This window comes from Plutella xylostella, chromosome 22 (assembly GCF_932276165.1).
Source record: "Plutella xylostella chromosome 22, ilPluXylo3.1, whole genome shotgun sequence".
Classification (NCBI taxonomy): Eukaryota; Metazoa; Arthropoda; class Insecta; order Lepidoptera; family Plutellidae; genus Plutella; species Plutella xylostella.
This window is the reverse complement of record NC_064002.1, coordinates 2820170-2842171: the sequence shown is the minus strand read 5'-3', so window position 1 is coordinate 2842171 and position 22002 is coordinate 2820170. Positions and strand designations below refer to the sequence as shown.

The window sequence follows — 22002 nt, the reverse complement described above, 5'->3', positions numbered from 1 at the left end:
TTTAAAAGTAGAACAAGAAACATTGAACCGCTCGCTACTTTGTAAATCGAAGAGCTGGCTGGAACGATCGGGTGTAACGGTCACGAAGTTGTTTAAAAATGAAACATAGCCGGGGAGCGTTGAGCTCGTTCCATGTTTGAAGTTTCCTTTTTCAATTAGCACTTGTTGGCCGTTGGAGCGTATCTGGGGCCGAGTGCATCGGAATGCTGGCTGGCTAGAAGGCGATTCCTTAGAAGTGGTGGCGCGGTGTGGTCGCCTCGTGCTGCTGTGAAAGTTGCTGATGCATGCCCTAAATTCAAACTTCTAACTATTAAAGTAATGTGTACCATCTATGTTAATGTAGATAGAGACATAGCTCTATCAATATACCTAAGAGATCGAGAAAGAGAGAGCATAAATCAAATTTTCAATATTTATCAATAGGCACAGGCATTTGTCTCTTCCTTTTTGGAAGACGATCAGCCAGATGGTCATAGGTCTCATTGCCAAGACGAAATAGAAGATTGAAGGGAAAAAAACACAGGGTCCGAAAATGTATTCGTATACCTGATGGCGTTATACCTAGTGTAACATCTAAATTATAGGTAAGTTCTCTCTTGTGTACCTATGTAAGAGATATAATAATTATGTTTGTCTAATCAACAGTATTTTTTTACAAGAAGGTACCTAAGGTAATATTGAATGGTATCTGCACTAATCTGTTTGTCATAATAGGTTGCTACCTTATATATAATAGTAAAAAAAAAAATCTATGTTTTTAGCATAGTAGGAACTTGGCATTGGTTTTCAGCTGAAACTATTTATTGTATCATCATAATTATTGATATGAGAATATTATCCATCCGTATTCAAATCAGAAACATTTTTAAAATAATATTTTTTTTCACTTATAGGTTCTATTGCTACTCCACCAAAATTTACTTAAAAACATTATGATTTATTCAAAATATTTTATGTAAATACTTTGGCTTACGGATTTCACGAAAACCTAAAACATTGCGGTACTTCCATCCGTGCTAACTTTATATCAAGTCTGACTAATAATTTTCAACATAAGTACACATACACAATCACTATTTCAAAACATCTATAGATCGAAGCTGAGGTATCCGCCTTCGAATGATGCGCAGGCGCAGGGTCGGCTCGGAATCACCACCAATCATTTTGATGTCAATACTTTAGGGGCGGGGCTTGACACCACTTACCTGGCGGCATCCCCGAATTTCAACTTTATACTCTATCGCCCGTTTCAAAAGGTGCACATTTCCTTGCACTATGAGGTACAAATCTAAATGTCTGCCATGGGATTTCCACATGTAACTTGCTGTTGTTAAGGTGGACTTTTGCTAATTTTTGTAGTGGAACAGTATATTTTATGGTGTACATATGGCTTCACAAAGTATTCCCGAGGAGTTTGACGCACATCTTCATACAGATGAGACGCTGACGTAAATTTTCGGAAACTAATTATTTTATCGAGTTGGTTAATAGATTCAGTCGTTGCTTTCAAATTAAAATATATAAAAAATAAGGTGATTTGTGGAAAATTATCAGTGAAGTGGAAAAAAACTCTAGAAGTTTTGTAATAGAAACGTTTTGCGCTGGAAGTGTTAAATGTGTTTTTGCAAGTGGAAGGAATAAAGGAAAATACCGTGGCAGTGGAAAGGTAAATTTGATTATATAGAGGTTTTTTTATTTCACCTATGAATTATGTAAATTATTTACCTAATTGACTGGCTTTAAAGTGCCTACCTACTAATAACTCTGGAGCATGTTAGGCGTACTTCTTTATTGCATGGCGGTGTCAAACAACTCTACAAGAACTTTGATCTTTGATTGGGTTTGTTACCGAGGTAAGAGGATTTTCCAGTCAGATACGCTGTCAGTAGCTGACTACAGAGGCTGCTGAGGATACGCCGGATGTGGATATGTAACTCGGAGAGGCTCTGTTCAAGCAGTTTTGATGCTTTTTCCAGCCAAATAATAGACACCCACGAATTAATTTTGAAATAAGAAAAAATCGCATCCAGCTTGTACATTAATACGTAGGTTTATGTGGAAACATACACTACATACCTACGTCACATTTTACATTAGGCAACCATAGAAGTAGTAGTACATAAAAAAACCTTTTCTCCTGGGCTAATCCAAAAGTTCAAGAGTTGCGTTGTGAAGTGCGTAAGCTGAAATACTCCGTAGCCAATCATAATAATAAACTTGACAATTGCCTATCAACCAGTAGCTTATTGCAGCTCGAGATAGAATATTCTCTGGAATTACGTAACTCACGTCGCGAATACATTAACAAACAGATCAGTAACCCTAAATCTGACATGCGTCGTACTGTGTGGAGAGTGATCGAGGCTGAAACCGGTCGAAGCGAGGCGCGGCGCGGAGGGGCCCTCGACCTGCTGGTGAGCAAGTCTGCCGGCAGCAGCCAGGAGCAGCGCGCGGGCGCCGCCGCCGCCGCCCTCAATCGCTTCTATGTGGAGGCCAACAACGACCCTCGCTCGCGACCCGACCTTGTTGTCGCTATGCAGTTCCTCGATAAATATTTAGATGGCAGGCCAAAACCAACGTTTCAGTTTGTGCCAATAACATTATCAGAGTTAATAACTGTGATCAAAAATATTAAACGTAAGAACTCGACGGATATAAATGACATGCCAACGCACGTATATGATTATGTACCACCAATACTAATCTCGTTGTTATGTATGTTGTTTAACAAGTGCGTTGAGTCTGGTGTTTATCCACAGTCTCTCAAACAGATTAAAGTCCAGCCGGTGTACAAGGGCAAAGGGGAGATGGATGTAGAAAAGAGCTATAGACCTATAGCTCAAATTCCAATATTTTCTAAGGCATTCGAACGCATAATTAGCAATAGACTCAATGAACACTTTACCAAAAATAAACTGTTAAACACTCGGCAATACGCATACCAAGCTAACAAGTCTACAGTAGACGCCGCTCGCGACGTCTTGGCGCGGGTGATGGGCCGGCTCGAGGACGGGCGACAGGTCGCGGCCATGTTCTGCGACCTGTCGCGCGCCTTCGATCTTGTCAATCACTCTCTCATACTGAAAAAGTTGAGTAAGTACGGTGTCGAGGGTGATTTCCATAAAACTATATGTAGTTTCCTGTCACAGCGTCATCAATGCACATGCGTTCGTGGTGCTAAATCGGAACTCGAGCATGTTGGTAATTGTTCTGTCCCTCAAGGGTCAATAATGGGCAATAGTCTCTTTCTCATTCTAATGAATGATATATCCACTGCGTCTGATGAAGCTGAATACGTTCTGTTCGCAGATGACACATGTGTAATAGTAGCTGCCGATGACTTCGACCAGCTAAAATCTAAACTCAGGCGTGTCACTGGCTGTCTAGCTCATTGGTTTTCCGCCAACGGAATGCTACTGAATGTTGAAAAAACAAAGGTTATGCACTTCCAACTACGAAAAACTAGGGGACACGAGCTGAACGTAGTTTGTGACGGGGTGGCGGTGCCGCAGGTGGACCAGGTCCGCTACCTGGGCTTCACCATCGACGCCGGCCTCACGTGGGCGCCGCACATCGACATCACCTGCACTAGGCTCTCATCTGCGTGCTTTGCTCTGTCTAGGTTGGCCCCATCTCTAACAACTGATAATTTAAAAAAAGCCTACTACGGTTACTTTCACTCCATACTTATTTACGGACTAGACTTGTGGGGAGACGCAGCAGACTGCGAAAGCGCACTAAGGATGCAGAAACGTGCCATAAGAATAATTGCCGGTGTACCCTGGGACTTTTCAGCGAAGGAGCTTTTCAAGAAATACAACATCTTAACACTTCCCTCGCTGTACATATTAGAAATCGCTAAGTACGCGTGGCGTAATCTGCCACAATTTAGCAAAAAAAAAGACACGCACAATATTAACACCCGGCGTCGCGATCAACTTTGTATACCTGCTAGGAGGTTCACCAAAGCTGACAAGTGTCTCCTTACTCTTGTTCCCAAGGTGTACAACTCTCTCCCTGACGAAATAAAAAGTGTGCCTAGTGAGTCCATATTCATTTCTAAGTTAAAAAAGCTACTGGTTGGTATGGCATGCTATACAACTAACGAATACTTTCAGACTGTGAAAGCCATTCCTTGATTTGATATATTTTCGTACAAATATTGTACATATATTGATTTATTATATTTATTATTATTATGGCGATAAATTGTATTAATTGTAATTAACTTGACATCTATCAATAATACTGTATTAATTTAATTTATTTGACATTGATAGTATGAATTTATTAATTTGACATTGAAATATAATGTGAATGATGCTTTTTTTACTGTGACATTTTTTGTAATACGTACTCATATAAGTACCATATATTTTTCCTTTGACTTATAAATTAATGATTTATGAATAAATGAGTATTTCAGTATTTCAGTATTTCATAGGTAGGTACTAACTATACCTACCAGTTCTTTTATAACGAAGCAGCTTTGTCACCACATCCTTGCCCGTCATTGGTTGTAACAAGCACCTTAGACCAATCGCGGGCAAGGGAAAGCTGATCCTTGTTACTGACCAATCACACACTGCTTACCATCACAACTCCTTCTTGGAATCCTGGATGGCCTACAGATAATCGAGGCTAGAAAATTGACCTACAATATAATATAAATCAGCTTATAAAATTACTATGTTATACGTTTTTGCCTGTAGCGGTATTTCTCTAAAATACTGTGAACAATGGCAATTATCATAATTAAGTGTCGAATTGATTTATTTCAATGATGACCTTTTTATGTTTAATATAATTATAAAATAATAAAATGTGGGGATATCTCACACACAGTCATCCGACCCCAACCTAGTCAGAGCCTATATGGGCATCGTAAAACTAATACATCTACACACTTTCTTCACTAACCTAACTGCCTCACAGTTTCTGTAGCGAAATTTCTGATCCGTAGGGCTTTAAAATTTTAAGAAAGATCTTCTTTAGTCTTTATGTTACCAGAATCGAAAAGACAATCACAAAGACCACCAAATAAAAATTGCAAATTAAAAATTATTAGAACATGCACGCGACTTCATTAATAACTTGGATCTACGTTGTTGGTACTCTCTTTTAGCATTAAGTTTTATGGAATTATGGAAATAAAATTAATAGTAACAGCTAATACTGTATTAAATATAAACATGCCAGTAAAACTATTGCTGAATAATATTAAACGAAAGAAAGTTTTGCGCGCACGTTGAATTCTTTTGTACGACAAGTCAGCGGTGCGGCGTAGCAAATTTCGTAGCGAGACGCTACGGACTACGAATCAACCCTTAATAAGATAATAAGGATCGCGCTTATTGGTTGCTGGTTGTCGTTTACCGGGCTGGATTGCATTTTATATGAAAATGCGGTCCGCTTATCCCCGGCGAATTTCATATTTCATTTATCGTTATCTCTGTATTTAGGTAAGTAATGTAGGGTAAAAATGTAATCAAATAACATTAACTAATAACATATTAATTAAAGTTATTAACCATATAAATTTTGTGAATATTACCAGTCAGATTAGATTTAGCCACTGACTAGCGCAGGACGTATAATAATAAATACCTATTATCTTTAAAGGATTTTAACCTATACACCTAAATGCTCACCTATAGTTATTCGTTATATAAGTCAAACGTTCCCGAATCACTTTATCTAATACAAAATTATTCTTATACACACTTATCCCATCTTAAACTAAATTTAAAATAAACCTAATAGATTCCCTACATTCAGTTGAGAGCGCACGTCCACATTTTATTGTCGCAACAAAACCTTACAGTCGGCCCGAACAATCGCAGACTGCCACCGGTATCAATAACTTTACGATACCATCGGAGCCTTAATGTAATAACAATTAAGTAATAAAAGGCCCATACTGTCCGCTTGTCGCAAGAGAAGGAGGAATCAGGATGTTCTCTGATCCTGCCGGACTGAGGTGTCTATGATGTAGGAATCTATTCGCTTTTGTTCGGTATTCGTCTTTTTAACGTGTCGATGACTATCACCAGAGCTAGTATAGGGTTTGAAAAGGCGGAGGAAAGATAAAACAGTAAAATTTGCTGGCATTTATGCGTCGCAAGGCAGTGGGTCACGGGAAAGATCCTGAACGTTGACAAAAGTTTCCTATCTATGCCCATAAGCGTAAATTGGCGTGATAGTATTAAAAACATAAATTACTTATGTACTCTTTATACCTAATTATGCATAATTTCTACAAAATTATTAGTAATGTTTGCTAGAAATATTTCGTCTTGGCTAAATAGGGCCTTTGCGAATTAATCAAAATAGTCAAGCAGAGCCATAGAAGTTCAATAGAGTTTAATATCTAAGACACGCTTTAATAAATAAAATATTGCTCAATGTATAAGGCGCTATAAGTTAAATCTGTCACCAGAAGTCTTTTCCGCTTTCATCACGTATACGATCTAGTGATGCGAGCACAAAGGCTGCGCGGGCGGCGGCGGCGGCGGCGGCGGCGGCGGGCGCTCGGCGCGTCCGCGTCTCACAAAGCCCACAATAAACATTTACAGCACACATAAAACCCTGACTTTTTAACCTGAGTTATTTGAATTAATATCAATTCGGAGTTCCTCAATGGGCTTTACTGGTCAGACTTTATGACAAGGACAGAATAAAATTTAATTGAAATGTTGCCCGAAAAAAAAGTTGATTGCGGTTATCAGCTTCCGAATTTGAAGGAATTATATTTACATTGAATATGATGCAGGTGATGCACCGGCTGGTCTAATGGGGCGAGGGTGTTAACTTGTAAATATGTACTTCCAAAATACAAGCATTGAACATAAATAAAAAAGTGAAATTTCCTTTGGCCGAAATTTCATGATGATTCTGTTAATTAATTTGTACTTTAATAATAAGTAGTAAGGATGTATTAATAAACCTTTATATTTAATTATTAAAAATGATATTATTATAATTCTAACCCAAAAAAATACATGAAAAAGATGCTTGTATGTAATTATGAACTCTAGAAATAGTTCAATAGGTATTCAAATTAGATTTTATAACCTTATTGAAAAGTTATATAAATAATTTTATATTTGCATAAAGAATCTTCAATTGCGTCTGAAACACTAAAAGCATAATGCATGCATAACCATAACATACCCCCTTATTTGTATTTTAAAATAAATAATTAACGAAGCCTGGCCAAACAAACAATAACTTGGTTACTTAAAATCCTGAACATGTTATGAGTACCGCCCACCTGCAGTAAAGTAGTGGAAAGAGACTTACGGCCGGTTTCACAACTGGAGAAGAAGAACTTAGGTATGATGTTGTGATTTACTCATTTGTCATTCAGCAAGACTTAACTAAGTTCATGCATAACAGGTACATTTACTGAATTGAAAAACTTAATAATTTTTTTTGCTAGCAAACACATTTTGTTGGTTCATAGTGAATTTTTATAATTGAAAAATTATCTAATAACAAACGTATAGGTAGTTGGTAATGTTTTTCACCACTTAAAAACAAATGTTAAATAGATAATTCTTACTAACCTAAATTGGCATCAAAATGAAAGATGGGCATTGGGCATACATATTCCTAACATTTGGCAGGTGGTTACACATACAGTGAAACGATGAATTGCTTCGGTTGTGTACCAATCTAGGTATTCCGTGCCATTGTTTGGAGTAGCTATCAAGGCTGCTGCTGTAGACATACAATGTGATAATGAAAATTCAAGTTTGAAGCGCCGATGACGCAAGACCATTAAAAATACCTGAGTTTTCGGCTGTGGGCATTTGCATAGCCTTCTTGCCGTCATTACGCACACACTGCGCAAACTTTTAAATTGGAAACGAAAACACGGGGCGTATTGTTTCAATGGTTTCAATTTCGGTTTGTTCGGTCCCGCGTTAGTTGATTAGCACCTCAAGCGGGACAATTGCGCTCCCCGGCTGACATAATGCTTACATTTATCGAAGCTTGCGCCATAAACATCCAATCACCGGCGGTCCCGCGCTGGTCCTCAGAGGCACTCGTTGTTATCTCTCTAAGTTTATAGGTATCAGTAAAAGCCGGCTCTGCAAAGCCGCATTCCTGTTGACTGATCGAGTGTTCTTGCCGTGATGCCGGAGCCACGCGGTCGATAAAGAACGTTATTGCCTTGTAATTAAATGGCGATAAATCTTCAGCTCAGCTCCGCCAACACTCTGATTATTTTGTATCCAGCGTGCTGACGGCACCGGCCGGTACTCACACATCGTATTTAACTTGGACATTAAAAAGGAAATGTTCGCAATTCATCTATACGACTCAAGTTTTAATATTTTATACCTCGTAAGTCGTAAAATGATGAATAATGACGCTTGGACGAGTGCGCTAGAGCCGCGGCCGGCGCTGGCTTTATGCGGAGTCGCCGTTGTTCGTGGCCGCCGCCTCAATAGCGGACAGACTCACAGCACTCGTCAACAGATGACCGTAAAACAAATTACACTATAGTTCGTTTACAGCAAATAAAAACAGCATTCACTAAATTGTTGCTATTCCTGCGGTATATTATAAGAAGATCTCTCATATTGCACGTTGGTATAATAACATAAAACATGCATACTTAGTTCATACGTAGGTCACCGCCCTATGACTCTTGCCTCTCTGGGAAATTCATTAGGGAGCGTACATAAACCTCCATCCACGGACAACAGATTGTTTCCGACGTTTATAAATTTATATAAAGTCCTATAAGTAAATTGGATAGTGTATGTAAATGAAGTGTTAGATGTCTAGATTGATTAAAGATTTACGCGGTTCATAAAGAAGGTTGATATCTGCACTTAGAGCAGCTTAGCGGGCGTTAATGAAGTGCGGACCGGTTGATAACTGAATCACAAATACATGGAATATTTCACGGAAAAATATTAGGTAGGTAGGTAGATTTATCTTACTAATATTATAAAGGCGAGACTTTGTGTGTGTGGGTGTATGTTTCTTTTTCTTCACGTCAAAACGGCTAAACGGATTTTAATGAAATTGGTATGGAGTTAGCTGACACCCTGGATTAACACATAGGCCACTTTTTATTGCGGAATGCTCACGGGAAAACTTTTTGAGGTGTGGTGAAGTTCGCAGGAACAGCTAGCAGCAGCTAATTTTGTAAACGTTTACTACCTAATAAGTAGATTCGAAATGATACCTAGACCGGACATTGAACCTGTTTCAGAACTGTGATAATGGTTTTGATAAACACAAGGAGCTCGTGAGTTTGCTCATGTCCCAGTGTACATTAATAACGTTACACTTCTATTTGCTAACACGCGCTTGATCCTAGAAATTTCTACATCTAAGTACATGTATAACATTTTAAAAATACCAAATATAAATCAGATAGGTTTTTCTAGTAAAGTGCAGAAAAGTAACAATATTAAAAAATAAAAGTTGTATAATATTTTTTATGTTTATGTAAGTACCATATTACATTTGTACATACTTTATATTTACCGTATTTTAAGTTTAGAAAAGGTTTACAAATGACTAAGAAAGTCGAAATTTGTATATCACAACGTCATTTATAAACGCTCTTTAAAGTGATAAAATGCTTTATGCATTCGGAGGTACATCTTTCTAGTGGTTCTGCAATCGAGAAAGTCGTTGATAATCGAAAAGCGATGCTACGAATTTTAATCGTGGCTTATTTACTCAAACCGGTGGAGTAAGAAAAGATGCGCCTACATGAGCTTTAAAATACAAGCTTATACGCGTATAAACACTGCCTGAAACCTCTTTATTTATTTATTTATAAACACTTTATTATACACTAAAGGAAAGGTTTTAAACAAAAAATTACATCTATAAGATGTCATAAATAGTAACTAAATATTAAATTAATATTTACAAAAAGTACACAAGTTAATCTAGATATTATAGTAAGTTAAATAAACAAAGCTATAGGTACAGGATGTTTCAAAAAGGGTATACTAGGGTATAAACCAAAAGGGGTTGACTGAGCAACTTTTGTTGAAGGAGTTTTGGAAATTCGCGAAAAAAGCGTTCCCTTTCGGTATAGCCAATTTGATGCAAGTTATACAAAGACCATTTTCTCTAACCCTACTCTACACTTCCAGCATGGCAGCATCGCACATCCTGAGCGCGGTGGAGCCGAGCGTGGGCGGCGGCGGGCGCGGCGGCCGCGAGCGCGAGGTGTCCGTGGCGCTAGACGACCGCGACCTGTGGGTGCGCTTCCAGACGCTCACCAATGAGATGATCGTCACTAAGAATGGCAGGTCAGTTGATGTACTGCTGCTGTTGCAGGGGTTCGTTATCGATGGAGATAAACGTCACTATAGGGATTCGCTATAAATATGGCACTGAGATTGGTGGAGTGCGCATTAAACGAGTTTATCGACGTCGATAACAAATCCGTGTAGCGGCCGCTGATATAAAATACACTCACGACTCTCACGAGCACGCACGTGATTGTCCTATCCTAATCCTCAATTATCAACTGTTTAGCTACCTTGATTGCGCTATGTGCTTTTTAGGATTTTTCTACCTTCCTAAAGAACATGATGTAATGCGGGCATGTAGCCATCTAAAGTTTGATTTCATTGTAGAGCCGATTCAGAGGTGATTGGAAGAGCATATTTTGTCGTTGCAAGTAATTTTATTGTAAATGTGGGATGCCGAACGCAAGCCGTGTCAAATGGTTAGGCACGATCACATGAAATAGTATAAAATATCCGTTGTCGAGGTACTTTCCTCATCTACATATAAGTATAGGTATCACAGAAACAGTAGGTACCTGCCACCAGTGGTCTCCTGAAAAAGAAAAAAACAAGAATAAAAACGATGGAGCAGGGTAGGGTAATATTAGAGGTATACAGGGTGATTGGAAAGTCGTTGTATTCCTTTAAATGGGTTATAGATGAAGGCATTTCCAGTCAATTAAACCCCAAAATGCATTATCCGAAAGTCAACCATTTCTGAGTTATTTAAGTTTTTTTTAGGTTTTTGCCAAAATTTATGTTTTAAAACAATTTTTAAAAATAATAACCATTTTTTTAATACTGTTTTGATTGTTTTGGATTAGTGACACCTTAGCAAACTAATTATAATCATTAAATGCGCAAAATTTAACTTAATTTAGACACAGTGCTTCAAAATAGGTGAAACATTAAGAAAATGTTACGAAAGGTGAAAACAAAAATGGTTAATTAAAAAACAATTTTATCTGAAAAAAATTCAGGCACTACAGCTTAAAAAAATAGCCAATTTATAAGTTTTAAAATGACATATGCCAATCTAAAATCGATTAAGGTATGACCAAGATATAGCCAAAACAACCACATAGGCGGACAAATCTCAGTAGGGAAACGAACAAGATTTGTTCCAATTTTAAGGTAAAAGCTCTTATAACTGGACTTTGTAGAGCTCTGAACCGTTTACTAATTATTGTTCTCCGATAGCACGGTTCCTCAAAAGCGTCCGTAGTCGAGCTTGCTTCAGTGATCGTAACTGATCACCGAGGTTAAGGAACAACTGACATGGTCAGCCATTGGATGGGTGACCGATTTCAAGTGGTTCTTTTATAGACGCTTCCGTGCTTCGGACGGCACGTTAGGCCGTGGGTCCGGCAGCAGTCGTTAAGCCTAGTCAGAGGCCTTCAAGCGGCTTGAAAACATCTGATAGTCGTGTTGCCCACTTACCCGACAACTCTCTCAGCACAAGCTTGCTTGTATTGGGGTCCACCAACCCGCACTAGGCGAGCGTGGTGGACTAGGCCTAAAAGCTTCCTTCATTGGAAGGAGAACCGTGCCCCAGCAGTGGGGACGTGATGGGTCGACGATGATGATGATGACGGTTCCTCATAATCACAGATCGACGATAAGGTTGCTTCACCGAAATAATGCTTGTCCGATAACACGGTTAGCCGAAAGTACTTTTCAGTAGGTTCAGCTCTACTAAGTCTAGTTTTAGGAGTTTTTACCTTAAAATTGGAACAAATCTTGTTCGTTTCCATACTGAGATTTGTCCGCTTATGTGGTTGTTTTGGCTATATCTTGGTCATACCTTAATCGATTTTAGATTAGCATATATCATTTTAAGGCTTATAAATTGACTATGTTTTTAAACTGTAGTGCCTGAATTTTTTTCAGCTAAAATTCTTTTTTAATTCAGCATTTTTGATTTTACCTTTCGTAACATTTTATTAATGTTTCACCTATTTTGAAGCACTGTGTCTAAATTAAGTTAAATATTGCGCATTTAATGATTATAATTAGTTGGCTAAGGTGTCACTAATCCAAAACAATCAAAAAAGTATTTAAAAAATTGATGTTGTTTTAAAAATTTTGCTTTTAAACATAAATTTTGGCAAAAACCCAAAAAACTTAAAACTTTAATAACTCAGAAATTGTTGACTTTCGGATAATGCATTATGGGGTTCAATCGACTGGAAATGCCTTCGTATATAACCCATTTAAAGGAATACATCGACTTACCAATCACCCTGTATAATGATGTCAAAATCTTGCCCTTTCAGGAGTCATATTATTTATGAAAATCCATGATTATCATTGCATGAAAGTTTAATCTCCCTGAACTGCATTGAATTATAATGAAACAAATTAATCACGAGAAGTTTTATCGAAGCAATGTCGCAGATATATACGAAAATCAAAGATAGAATCGTGAATGCAAGTTCAAAGGTCCAATAATCGTTAGCGAGCAAGTGTTATTTCATTAAAAAACTACATATAACATACACATAATGTGAGTCTCGAATAAATGGTGGTTTGAATACCATGCGGTGGGCAAAGTTATCTAGAAAGTGCAATAATTACCAAACAGCTTCAATATACATAATAAGCATTTACTGCTGACACCAAGTAAAAAAAATATCATTTCAGATAACTTGATCTTAATATTTTAGGGATTCTTTTAAGTTCATTTAACAATTTTCCGCTTGCATTAAAATTTTGAAAATTTCAGTAAAATACATTTAAGTGGAAGGTTTTCCACTCTACTTATTCCTGTAGGTGCTAGTAATTGTAGAGTTTTTCTACAAAACTTTTGATGGGTTTACGTCGATAATCTTCAATCGATTTTTATTTCAATGCCTGTCATATGTCATTGATTTTGTGCGTAGAATATCTGCTGAGACGGAAATCCAATAGGAAAATTCATTGGAACGGGCCTAACCTAGTGGCTGATATACTTTTTTGAGTGCACTGACGACTAGGCTTTGTCATTGTGTTAAAATAATTTGCCAGTCAGTGCGGGGTGCGCTGAACCTAAGTTCGATATGTCACTGGAGAAGGCTCATTTGATTCTCATCAAGAAAAGAAAGAAATACCTAATGGACTAAATAATATTTTAAAAGCGGAACCATTTTTTATAAAAAACAGCGCATAAAATAATTTAAAACATATTATTACTTTAAAATTAAATGATTGATCTCTTCCAAAGACTGTATGATTGTGTTATCTTACACCCTTACAGGCTCAACCAGCCATAGAGATAACTTAAGGGCGATTTAGTGGTAAATAGGAATCTGCTGATCAGTGATTTTAAGCTGAAAAGCCCACCGTTACTTGATTCATTCGACAACATTTAAATGTAGCAATTGGACATTCAACAATCACAGTGATGTGCACATCTACTGTAGAGAAGGTACATGAATACCGAATTTCCTAACCGACACGCCTTGATATTTGAATAACAAATCAAAGCGTCAACAGATTCACTCACGGGTGACGCAACCGCGTGTACACATCCTTGGTTTTCTAAACACGTCGTGTACGAAAAAAACCTCTAGCTTAATTATACACAATACCTACTCATCATCACTCTGTCTCAAGTTGTATAAAATCCAAGGTATTCATAGTTATTCTGCGACATTGTAAGCACTATAAGTTCCCTTTACAATGTAAAGTTTAACGACGAATATGCTTAACAATCCGAGGATAATTATATATGTGTTTTGATGGTTTTGAGTTGCATTTATTGTGCTGTAGTTAGGCTATGAATAGTGATCAGTAAAACGGGTAATCATGTATGCGGAATGTTAATATTAATTACATATTCTTAAGTGCCAGTAAGATCGATGACACGGTTATGGTTGTCTACAATGGTGTACCTACATAGGTACTATAGCTCTCTACATAAAAATACAGAATGTTGTTCCTGGGCGATAGCTTTTAGCCTGAAGAGAACGACTTAAAAAGCTTATAACTTTAACCCTACTGAATTCAATTTTCTTTACGCCTATTGAGCAGTTGGGCAACTCTCTAATAAAATAAATAATATAAAAAAAAACTCACGAACAACTAAAAAGTTCCAGCGACAATAGCACCAAATTACTCCTAAACGGAAAAGAAATATTGAAGTATGTTTAACAGCACATCAGAATATTACCAACTAAAAACGAAAATATAAATTAAAATGTAAGAATATTTTTTTTTTATTGGGGATATTTGGTGTCGGCATTATGTAAGTGAATTTTTTTCATTGCTCTCAAGTGTATTTGCAACCTAAGACGTTGGTTCTGTGACCAAAACCATTTCAAATACAATACCTAATTCACCCATGAGTAATGGAAAAGTTCCATATACACTCACGGGCAATTTTTTCAAACATTTAATATAAAATTTGAAGAAAATAATACCTACTGTTTTTAGTTGTTAATATCCTTATGCTCTGTCAAATGTAGGTACTAATGTTGCAGAAGGCGTCATTAAGCTAACCCCATTTCGGTTTTATAGGAGTAATTTGGTGCTTTTCTCAGTGGAACCTTTTCATTGCCCGTGAGTGTAGTTATAATTATAATGTGCTCGTGGATATTATAGGTTAGTATCTAAAAAAAATATTCTTGACGCTGTTCTTGGGTCAGCTCGTATGGTATCTCCAACCACTGACCAACATCGCTTCAATAAAATTCACATGATTAATATATTATTATGTTTACCAATTTCCACCAACAAACCACACTATCCCATCACTAGAGTGCATTTCCGAAGTGCTCCAAATACCGTGGCATGGACATTCGCGGGTGCTAACCAGGCGGCTGGTGCGGCCATTAGCGCCCGAGCCGGCTCATTATCGACACGCGGCTAATGAGAGACTGATGCGTCACCGACCGACTGAAACACCCTGTATAACTGGCCCTCATTTGCCGTTTGTTTTTGTGTAACTAAATTAAGCCTTAGAGCAAATCCTTTAATTTCTTCGTCAAACTCGACTCGCAAAATCTCCTAGATTTTGCTGCATATCGATTTGCCACCATCTTACCTCTAATCGTACTGATATTATAAACCACATAGTTTGTGTATGTTTTTTACACTTTCACGCTGGCCTAGTGCGGGTTAGTGGACTCCAAAAGAAGCAAGCTTGTGTTAAGAGGGTAAGTGGGCAACCCGACTGTTTGATGTTTTCAAGCTGCCCGAAGGCCTCTGACTACGTTTAACGACTGCTGCCGAAGCAGCAACCGGGACCCACAGCTTAACGTGCCGTCCAAAGCACGGAAGCGTCCAGAAATGAATCACCTGAAATTGGTCACCCATCCAATGGCTGACCGTTCCATGTGTTGCTTAGCCTCAGTGATCAGTTACGATCACTGAAGCTCGCTCAACTACGGACGCTTCAGTTAGTTAATTCACCTTATTTGTTGCAGACGCATGTTCCCGGTGGTGAAGGTGTCGGCGGGCGGGCTGGACCCCACCGCCATGTACACCGTGCTGCTGGAGTTCGTGCAGGTGGACTCGCACCGCTGGAAGTACGTCAACGGGGAGTGGGTAAGGATAGTCAGAGTTCATGTCAGGGCTAGAGATGTAGGGGTTAAATTATGTGCTTGGGCGGGGCTGAGCGGCCCGGTTGCGCTTGGTCCAGGAAATCTTATGTAGGTACTTAACTATTTATAAGGGAAATATTTAAATGAGTAACTAAATAAAAAAAAAAACTAAATTTTATCACAAATAAACTATGTATAAGTACTCAAAACTTTTAAATGATTGCACTTTGAAAAATGCTTAGTAAGTAAGGTAGATAAATAATAAAAATAAAATTAAACTGACTTGAATTATCACTAAAAAGTTAAAAATTTCATTTTCTTCTCATGTATAATAATATGGAAAGCACACAAATATAAAGAAAATCTAAGATTACTTACTCGATCACCGCGCCGCCCGCCGCCGCGACGGGGCGCTCGCCGTCGGGATTTTCACTAACAGATGAAAAGCCGTCGGCCGGCGCTTGCACGTATTTCATCAGATAACATATCTCTCAGGTAGATCTAGCCGATTTCTTTGCCGGAGTATCTAATATCTACCCCATGTAAATTTGTAGAAAATAATTAGGGCCTTACCACAAAAACTTTGACAATATTTAACAGAAGTTTAGCGCTGTCAAACGCCTACAAAATCTGTGAAATTTTGTTTTAAACTCTTGTTAACACTGTTGTTAAAGTTTTTTGTGATAGTAAACTAGGTATAATGTAATTTATCAATTTGTAGGTGCCAGGAGGCAAAGCGGAGGTGCCTCCGTCGAACGCCATCTACATCCACCCCGAGAGCCCCAACTTCGGCGCGCACTGGATGAAGGAGCCCATCTCCTTCGCCAAGGTCAAGCTCACCAACAAAACCAACGGGAATGGACAGGTGAGATTAAAATGAATCTGGAATTTATCTTTATTTAACTGTCGTACCGTAGGTACCTAAATCTTTTTTTTTTTGTACACCTTTCTTTTTTCTACTTACATTTTCTGTACCACATGTAGTTTGGCTGGTAGAAAATGTTTTACGCATTAAGTCCACCTTTTGTACACTTATATCCTAGATTGGTAAAACAAAGAATGAAATAAATTAATTTTCATAGGAAATTCACATGATGTTGTTTATTAACTAAGTAGTTCACTAAAAGTAAATTAGGCTTCATGCTATATAGTCATTTCGTGTAGGTACACATCCAAGCTTCTGTAAACTGAATAATGGCCGTTCTTATTAAACATTACGCTTCAGTTCAAACATCAAAAAGCTGCTTTTCACGGAACTATCACCTTTCCAGCGCGCACCGATCTAATTAAAACAACAATCACATATTCATATCGATCTCGGTACAGTTAAACAAACAGCGACTTTCATTGGAGAGCACCTCGTACGTAGGTGGTAGATACTCCGATACAGTTTCGATTCCCCGCTAATTCGGAGCAGCCTCTTTCTCACGGTAGGATACATACATGCGGTGCAAATGAACGAGAAAACAAACAAATGTGCTACTGATCAGAACAGCTTTGTCCCGTGGATTTACATCCAACTGAATCATAAACAGCTCTTTCTGACCCTACAATAGAGATTACATTAGTTTGGAATACGATAAGAACAATTTCTCACTGGGGGTCGAAACGAGTTGAATGCTCCGCTGTATCCAGATCCATATGTTGTCATCTTAGTGTGAAATCTGTATCTTTACTGACTGTTTAGCGGTCACTGTACGCTATCATTTGTAATAATTATTGTGTTTACGCTATGTTTGCGCACATTATTTTAATGTTAAACGCTCTTTTGTTAATACACTGTTGTTGTTTGGCTGCTTAGGAGGTAGGGATTAAAGAGCTGCGCAAATAATGGAGTAGCCAGCCGGTAGACGCTGATTTACTCTGCATGAGTGTTCGCAGATAGTGTTAGAATGCGATAATAGCATAGCCAACCAAACTACTCTAAAGTCTCTACATAATTTAATCTATCTTATAGTTTCATTCTCCGATTATAGGTATTCATAATTCTTTTGCTATATACCTAAAACTTGATGCATCTTCAATATCTTCCACACACGTATCGGTTATCTTGCACGGTATACCGGAACTGAAAGCTTGTGCAAGTATACCGAAGCGCAAGCGCGTGTTGTATGTGACAAAACGTCGAGAAACTTGTGCAAGTTATAGATAATAACATGTTTTATTTCTTTCCTCACCAGATAATGCTAAACTCCTTACACAAATACGAGCCGCGAGTCCACCTCGTAAAAGTAGGCACGGACCTGCGCCGCATCATGACGTACCCGTTCCCGGAGACGCAGTTCATCGCAGTCACCGCGTACCAGAACGAAGAGGTGACGTCACTGAAGATCAAGTACAACCCGTTCGCGAAGGCGTTTCTGGACGCGAAGGAGCGGCCCGAGGGGTACTACCAGAGGGACTTTGTCGGGTCCCACTACCCGCAGCAGAGCTCCTCGCCGCATCAGTACCCGCAGTGTGAGTGGCTTTCAGATGTGTGTGTAGGGTGGTTACCACTTTAGCAGCTTTATAAACTAGAGAATGAATTCCACGACACAGGCCTAGCCTAGTGTGGTAGCCCTTGCTATATCACCACCTTTAAATTGTTACCAAATACTGCAACCTATACTTTTTGTATCATCATTTTTAATTTTTTTTCATGAAGCTGCTTATAACTAATTTTTACACATTGATAGTCTTCGCCCGGTGACTGTCTCACCCCACCTTACTAGACAACCGCGCAGTGGTTATAGTAACTCTAACTGTTGTAGTGAGGATCCCGGGTGCGAGAACCGGCCGCGTCAAATATTTCTTTAAAAACAGATAAACTCTATAATTATAATACTTATACAGGGTTATTGGTAAGTAGACCTGATCCTTTCAGGAGGTGATAGAGGAAGGCATTTCCAGTCGATTGAACCCAATAATGCATTATCCGATACTTAACCATTTCTAAGATATTTAAGGTTTTTTTTAATTTTTTGCCAAAATTTTATGCTTAAAACCGAAAATAAAAAACTAGCCATATTTAGTTCTCGCACCATGGACCATTCCAAAAAACGGTAATAAGCTCGCCTTGTTTGATAAATTAGTACTTAATTAGTTTTTTTTTCAAATATTGTAAGGTTTAACCTACGTTTACTAAATCCTATCACTTACTTTCCAGTCGGCGGTTGGTTCGTGGCATCTCAGTCCCTGTACGGCGGCAGCAACTCGGCGAGCCGGCGGGCGGCGCCCTACCCGCCGCGGCCGCCCTCCCGCCCTAGGACTCTGTCGCCTCCTTGTAAGTATCATTAGTCTAGTAGGGCCTACAGGCTGTAGTGAAAGTGGTATAGTAACTAAAACCGGCGTGGCTCATATCGTAATTCTAAGAATATTTGCTTTACGACTTTAAAAGTTATCGAAAAAAAAACTAACCTCCATGGTAAAAAAGTCCAGTGACCAAGAAAGCTCTACTATTTTTAACATCCTGAATAGAAACCTGAACAGATACTGATAAGTTATTCTAAAATTAAATTTGAAGGCATCGTTTATTTGCTAAGATTACTCAAACCGCTTTATATACAGCAGTGTTGTGACCCCTCTTTATGCAGTTAAGAGAACATAGCCGTCTACAGCCTTAACTTTACTATGCCCCCGAGTCAGTACCTAAAATCTATAGGTTTTAACCGTTTGGCCTATAACAGAACACCCTTCTTCCAGCAACCTACAGCACTTCAGAGCGGACATCCAGCACTCCCGTCAACGGCACCAGCAGCTACAGCTGGACCGGCGGCAGCGGGTACTGGCAGGGGGGCTCCCCGCAGCCGACCTCGTCCCCCGCGCCCTACCGCACCCCCCCGTACCCTGCCCCTCTGGAGTACACCCCCGCGCCGCCCGCCGCCACCCCCGCGCCCGCCGCCGCCCCCGCGCCTCTCTACCCGCTGCAGTATGAAGCGCCTGCGCAACATCACTCGCCGTATTATCAGCATGCGTACGCGCCGTATGCTCATCATGCTATTGAGGATATCTCGTACTGGCCTAATGGGTAAGTTATTACTACTGTATGACCGTATATATCACTAGTACAACTAACTACTTAGCTATACATATAGATATGCTAACTATACATATTGGCTGTTATTTATCATCGTCATCAAGGGCCTCTACCTCATCTTGTGTAACATTTCAGTAGTAGTATGCTCAGAATATAATCCTTCCAAATAGTTAATGTCGCTCTAGATCTGTGAAACGATTGCTGAAACTGTAAAATTAACCTTTAAACCTACCCATTCCAGAATAAACAGCTACGGCTACCAAGCATCTGAGTACGTGGGCGCTGGCGAAGTCTACGGCAGTGCCGAGGGCATGCCCTACCCTCCACCGACTCTTGAAGGCGCGGCCATAGACAACCGGTCGCCCCCGCCCTCAGAACAATTACACGACAGAGAGTACAAATACAACACGGAGGAAGAAAGGAGGTCACCGTGCGAAGAGGCCACCGCACCTCCTAGATCTCCAGCCGAGTGATATAGTTTAGCAAATGCGATGGTTTTGTTGTCCTATAAGTATGAATATTTTGTTTGGTTTTGTCATATGAGTTGTTTAAGAAGTTAAGTTAAATTATGATTACACCTACTAGGCTGCTGTGGGTAGGATGTAAAGTGGATGTAAATAAATGTGCCTGTTGTAAAGTTACAGAATCTTAGTAGTAGTAGGTAGGTAATAAAAGTAATTTATCTATAGACATGAGTAACTTCAATATCTTTCTCACACTAAAATATATACCGAGGTAGAGGTATCTCACTATCTACCTAGCTAAACCCTTACCTTACCCTTACTTAAGCCAAGTGTTTCTTTCATGAATAAAGGAGCAGTTAGGATAAGTACGTAGACTATACTGCACCTAAAATAATATATTTCAAGTTTGTCGTAGGTATTTATTAATGTGCCTTGAAGTAACTCGTTAAAGTAATGAATCTCCATTTAGGTAGCCTACGATATTTTTTTATAGATTTGTACAAACTATACCTAGTTACATATAAGTATAAGAACTCAAATTGTAAAGTTACGAGTGTTTAATGTAATCTAAATTAAAATTTATAATAAATGTGTTTTCTGTTTAGCAATATGTTTTTTTATTGACGGCTTATCGTAATTAATCGTACCTAGTAAGTAACTATTATTATTATTATTAAATTCTTTATTGCACAAAAATAAAAATATGTACCTACATAGGCGAACTTAATGCTATCAGCATTCTCTTCCAGCTAACCTTTGCTCCAGCTAAACTAAGCAGTTTATTAGATGTGATTAGTAAAATTTAGGTAAGTACCTATGTACTATAAAACTATAAAGTTACCTCCATGCAAGGTGGGCCAGCGAAAAGAGGATGGTAGATAATATGCGCTAAGGTGAGTACTACCTGTATCTGTACCTGTACCTACCTATCACATTGACCTTTGCTTTGGCGGGTCCTGACCTAAAGTCTCAGAATTACCTGTGATAGTCTGAAACTAGAATTAACAACTAGTGATTAAGTAGGTACCTATTAATATTTTCATATTGAGTATAGGAATGGTAACCAACCGCTCTCTCTTCATTAGCTTTCGTGGCGACGTGCCCGTGCTTCACCAGTCTAGACCTAGTTCTATTATTCAAGATAGGGTAGGTATTATTTAACCATGCTATCTGTTCACAAGTAGTTATGAACCTGGTTTTGGTTGTCTATGGTTACAAACTTAGTTAATATTCCGAGATAGTAACACAGAGCAGAAAAAAATATGGTTTTCTTAAGTTGGTAGAACTACACCGCATTTTGCGCGCGTGTTTTTGACATGACATGACAGTTCAAGTTCAGTCAGTTGAGAAATTATTTTCTGTTTTAGGGATGTCGAAAGTGCAAAAAAGTATCGATATTTCGATATATCGATATTATCTTTTATATCGTTACTGAAATCGATATATCGAATAAAAAATATCGATATATCGATATATCGGTAGCTTAATAGGAATAAATCCTTGCGACATCAAATTCGTTTATTATTAAAAAATACTATTTTCACTTTGTGCCAGTGTCGTGTATTGACATGTATGATGAACCCTTTACACTCTCGCTCGGTACACAGTTGCGAGCTAGCATCGCCGCATTGCGTTGTGACGCAAACAAAAGGGTATTGTTAATGAAAAATATATCGATTTTGATATGTTTTCGATACTTGATTATTTATATCGATACATCGATATAT

The 22002-nt window shown here is 38.6% G+C and overlaps 1 protein-coding gene across 1 annotated transcript; it reads left to right on the top strand.

Moving 5' to 3' along the window:
- The first annotated feature begins 1421 nt into the window (after window positions 1-1421).
- LOC105381954 (T-related protein) lies at window positions 1422-20879 on the top strand. The gene is made up of 8 exons (XM_038105720.2): window positions 1422-1666; window positions 10134-10292; window positions 15680-15800; window positions 16518-16661; window positions 17977-18253; window positions 18942-19058; window positions 19478-19802; window positions 20053-20879. The coding sequence occupies exons 2-8, from the start codon at window positions 10135-10137 to the stop codon at window positions 20282-20284; spliced, it is 1374 nt and encodes a 457-aa protein (XP_037961648.2). The 5' UTR covers window positions 1422-1666; window position 10134; the 3' UTR covers window positions 20285-20879.
- Window positions 20880-22002: the final 1123 nt, after the last annotated feature.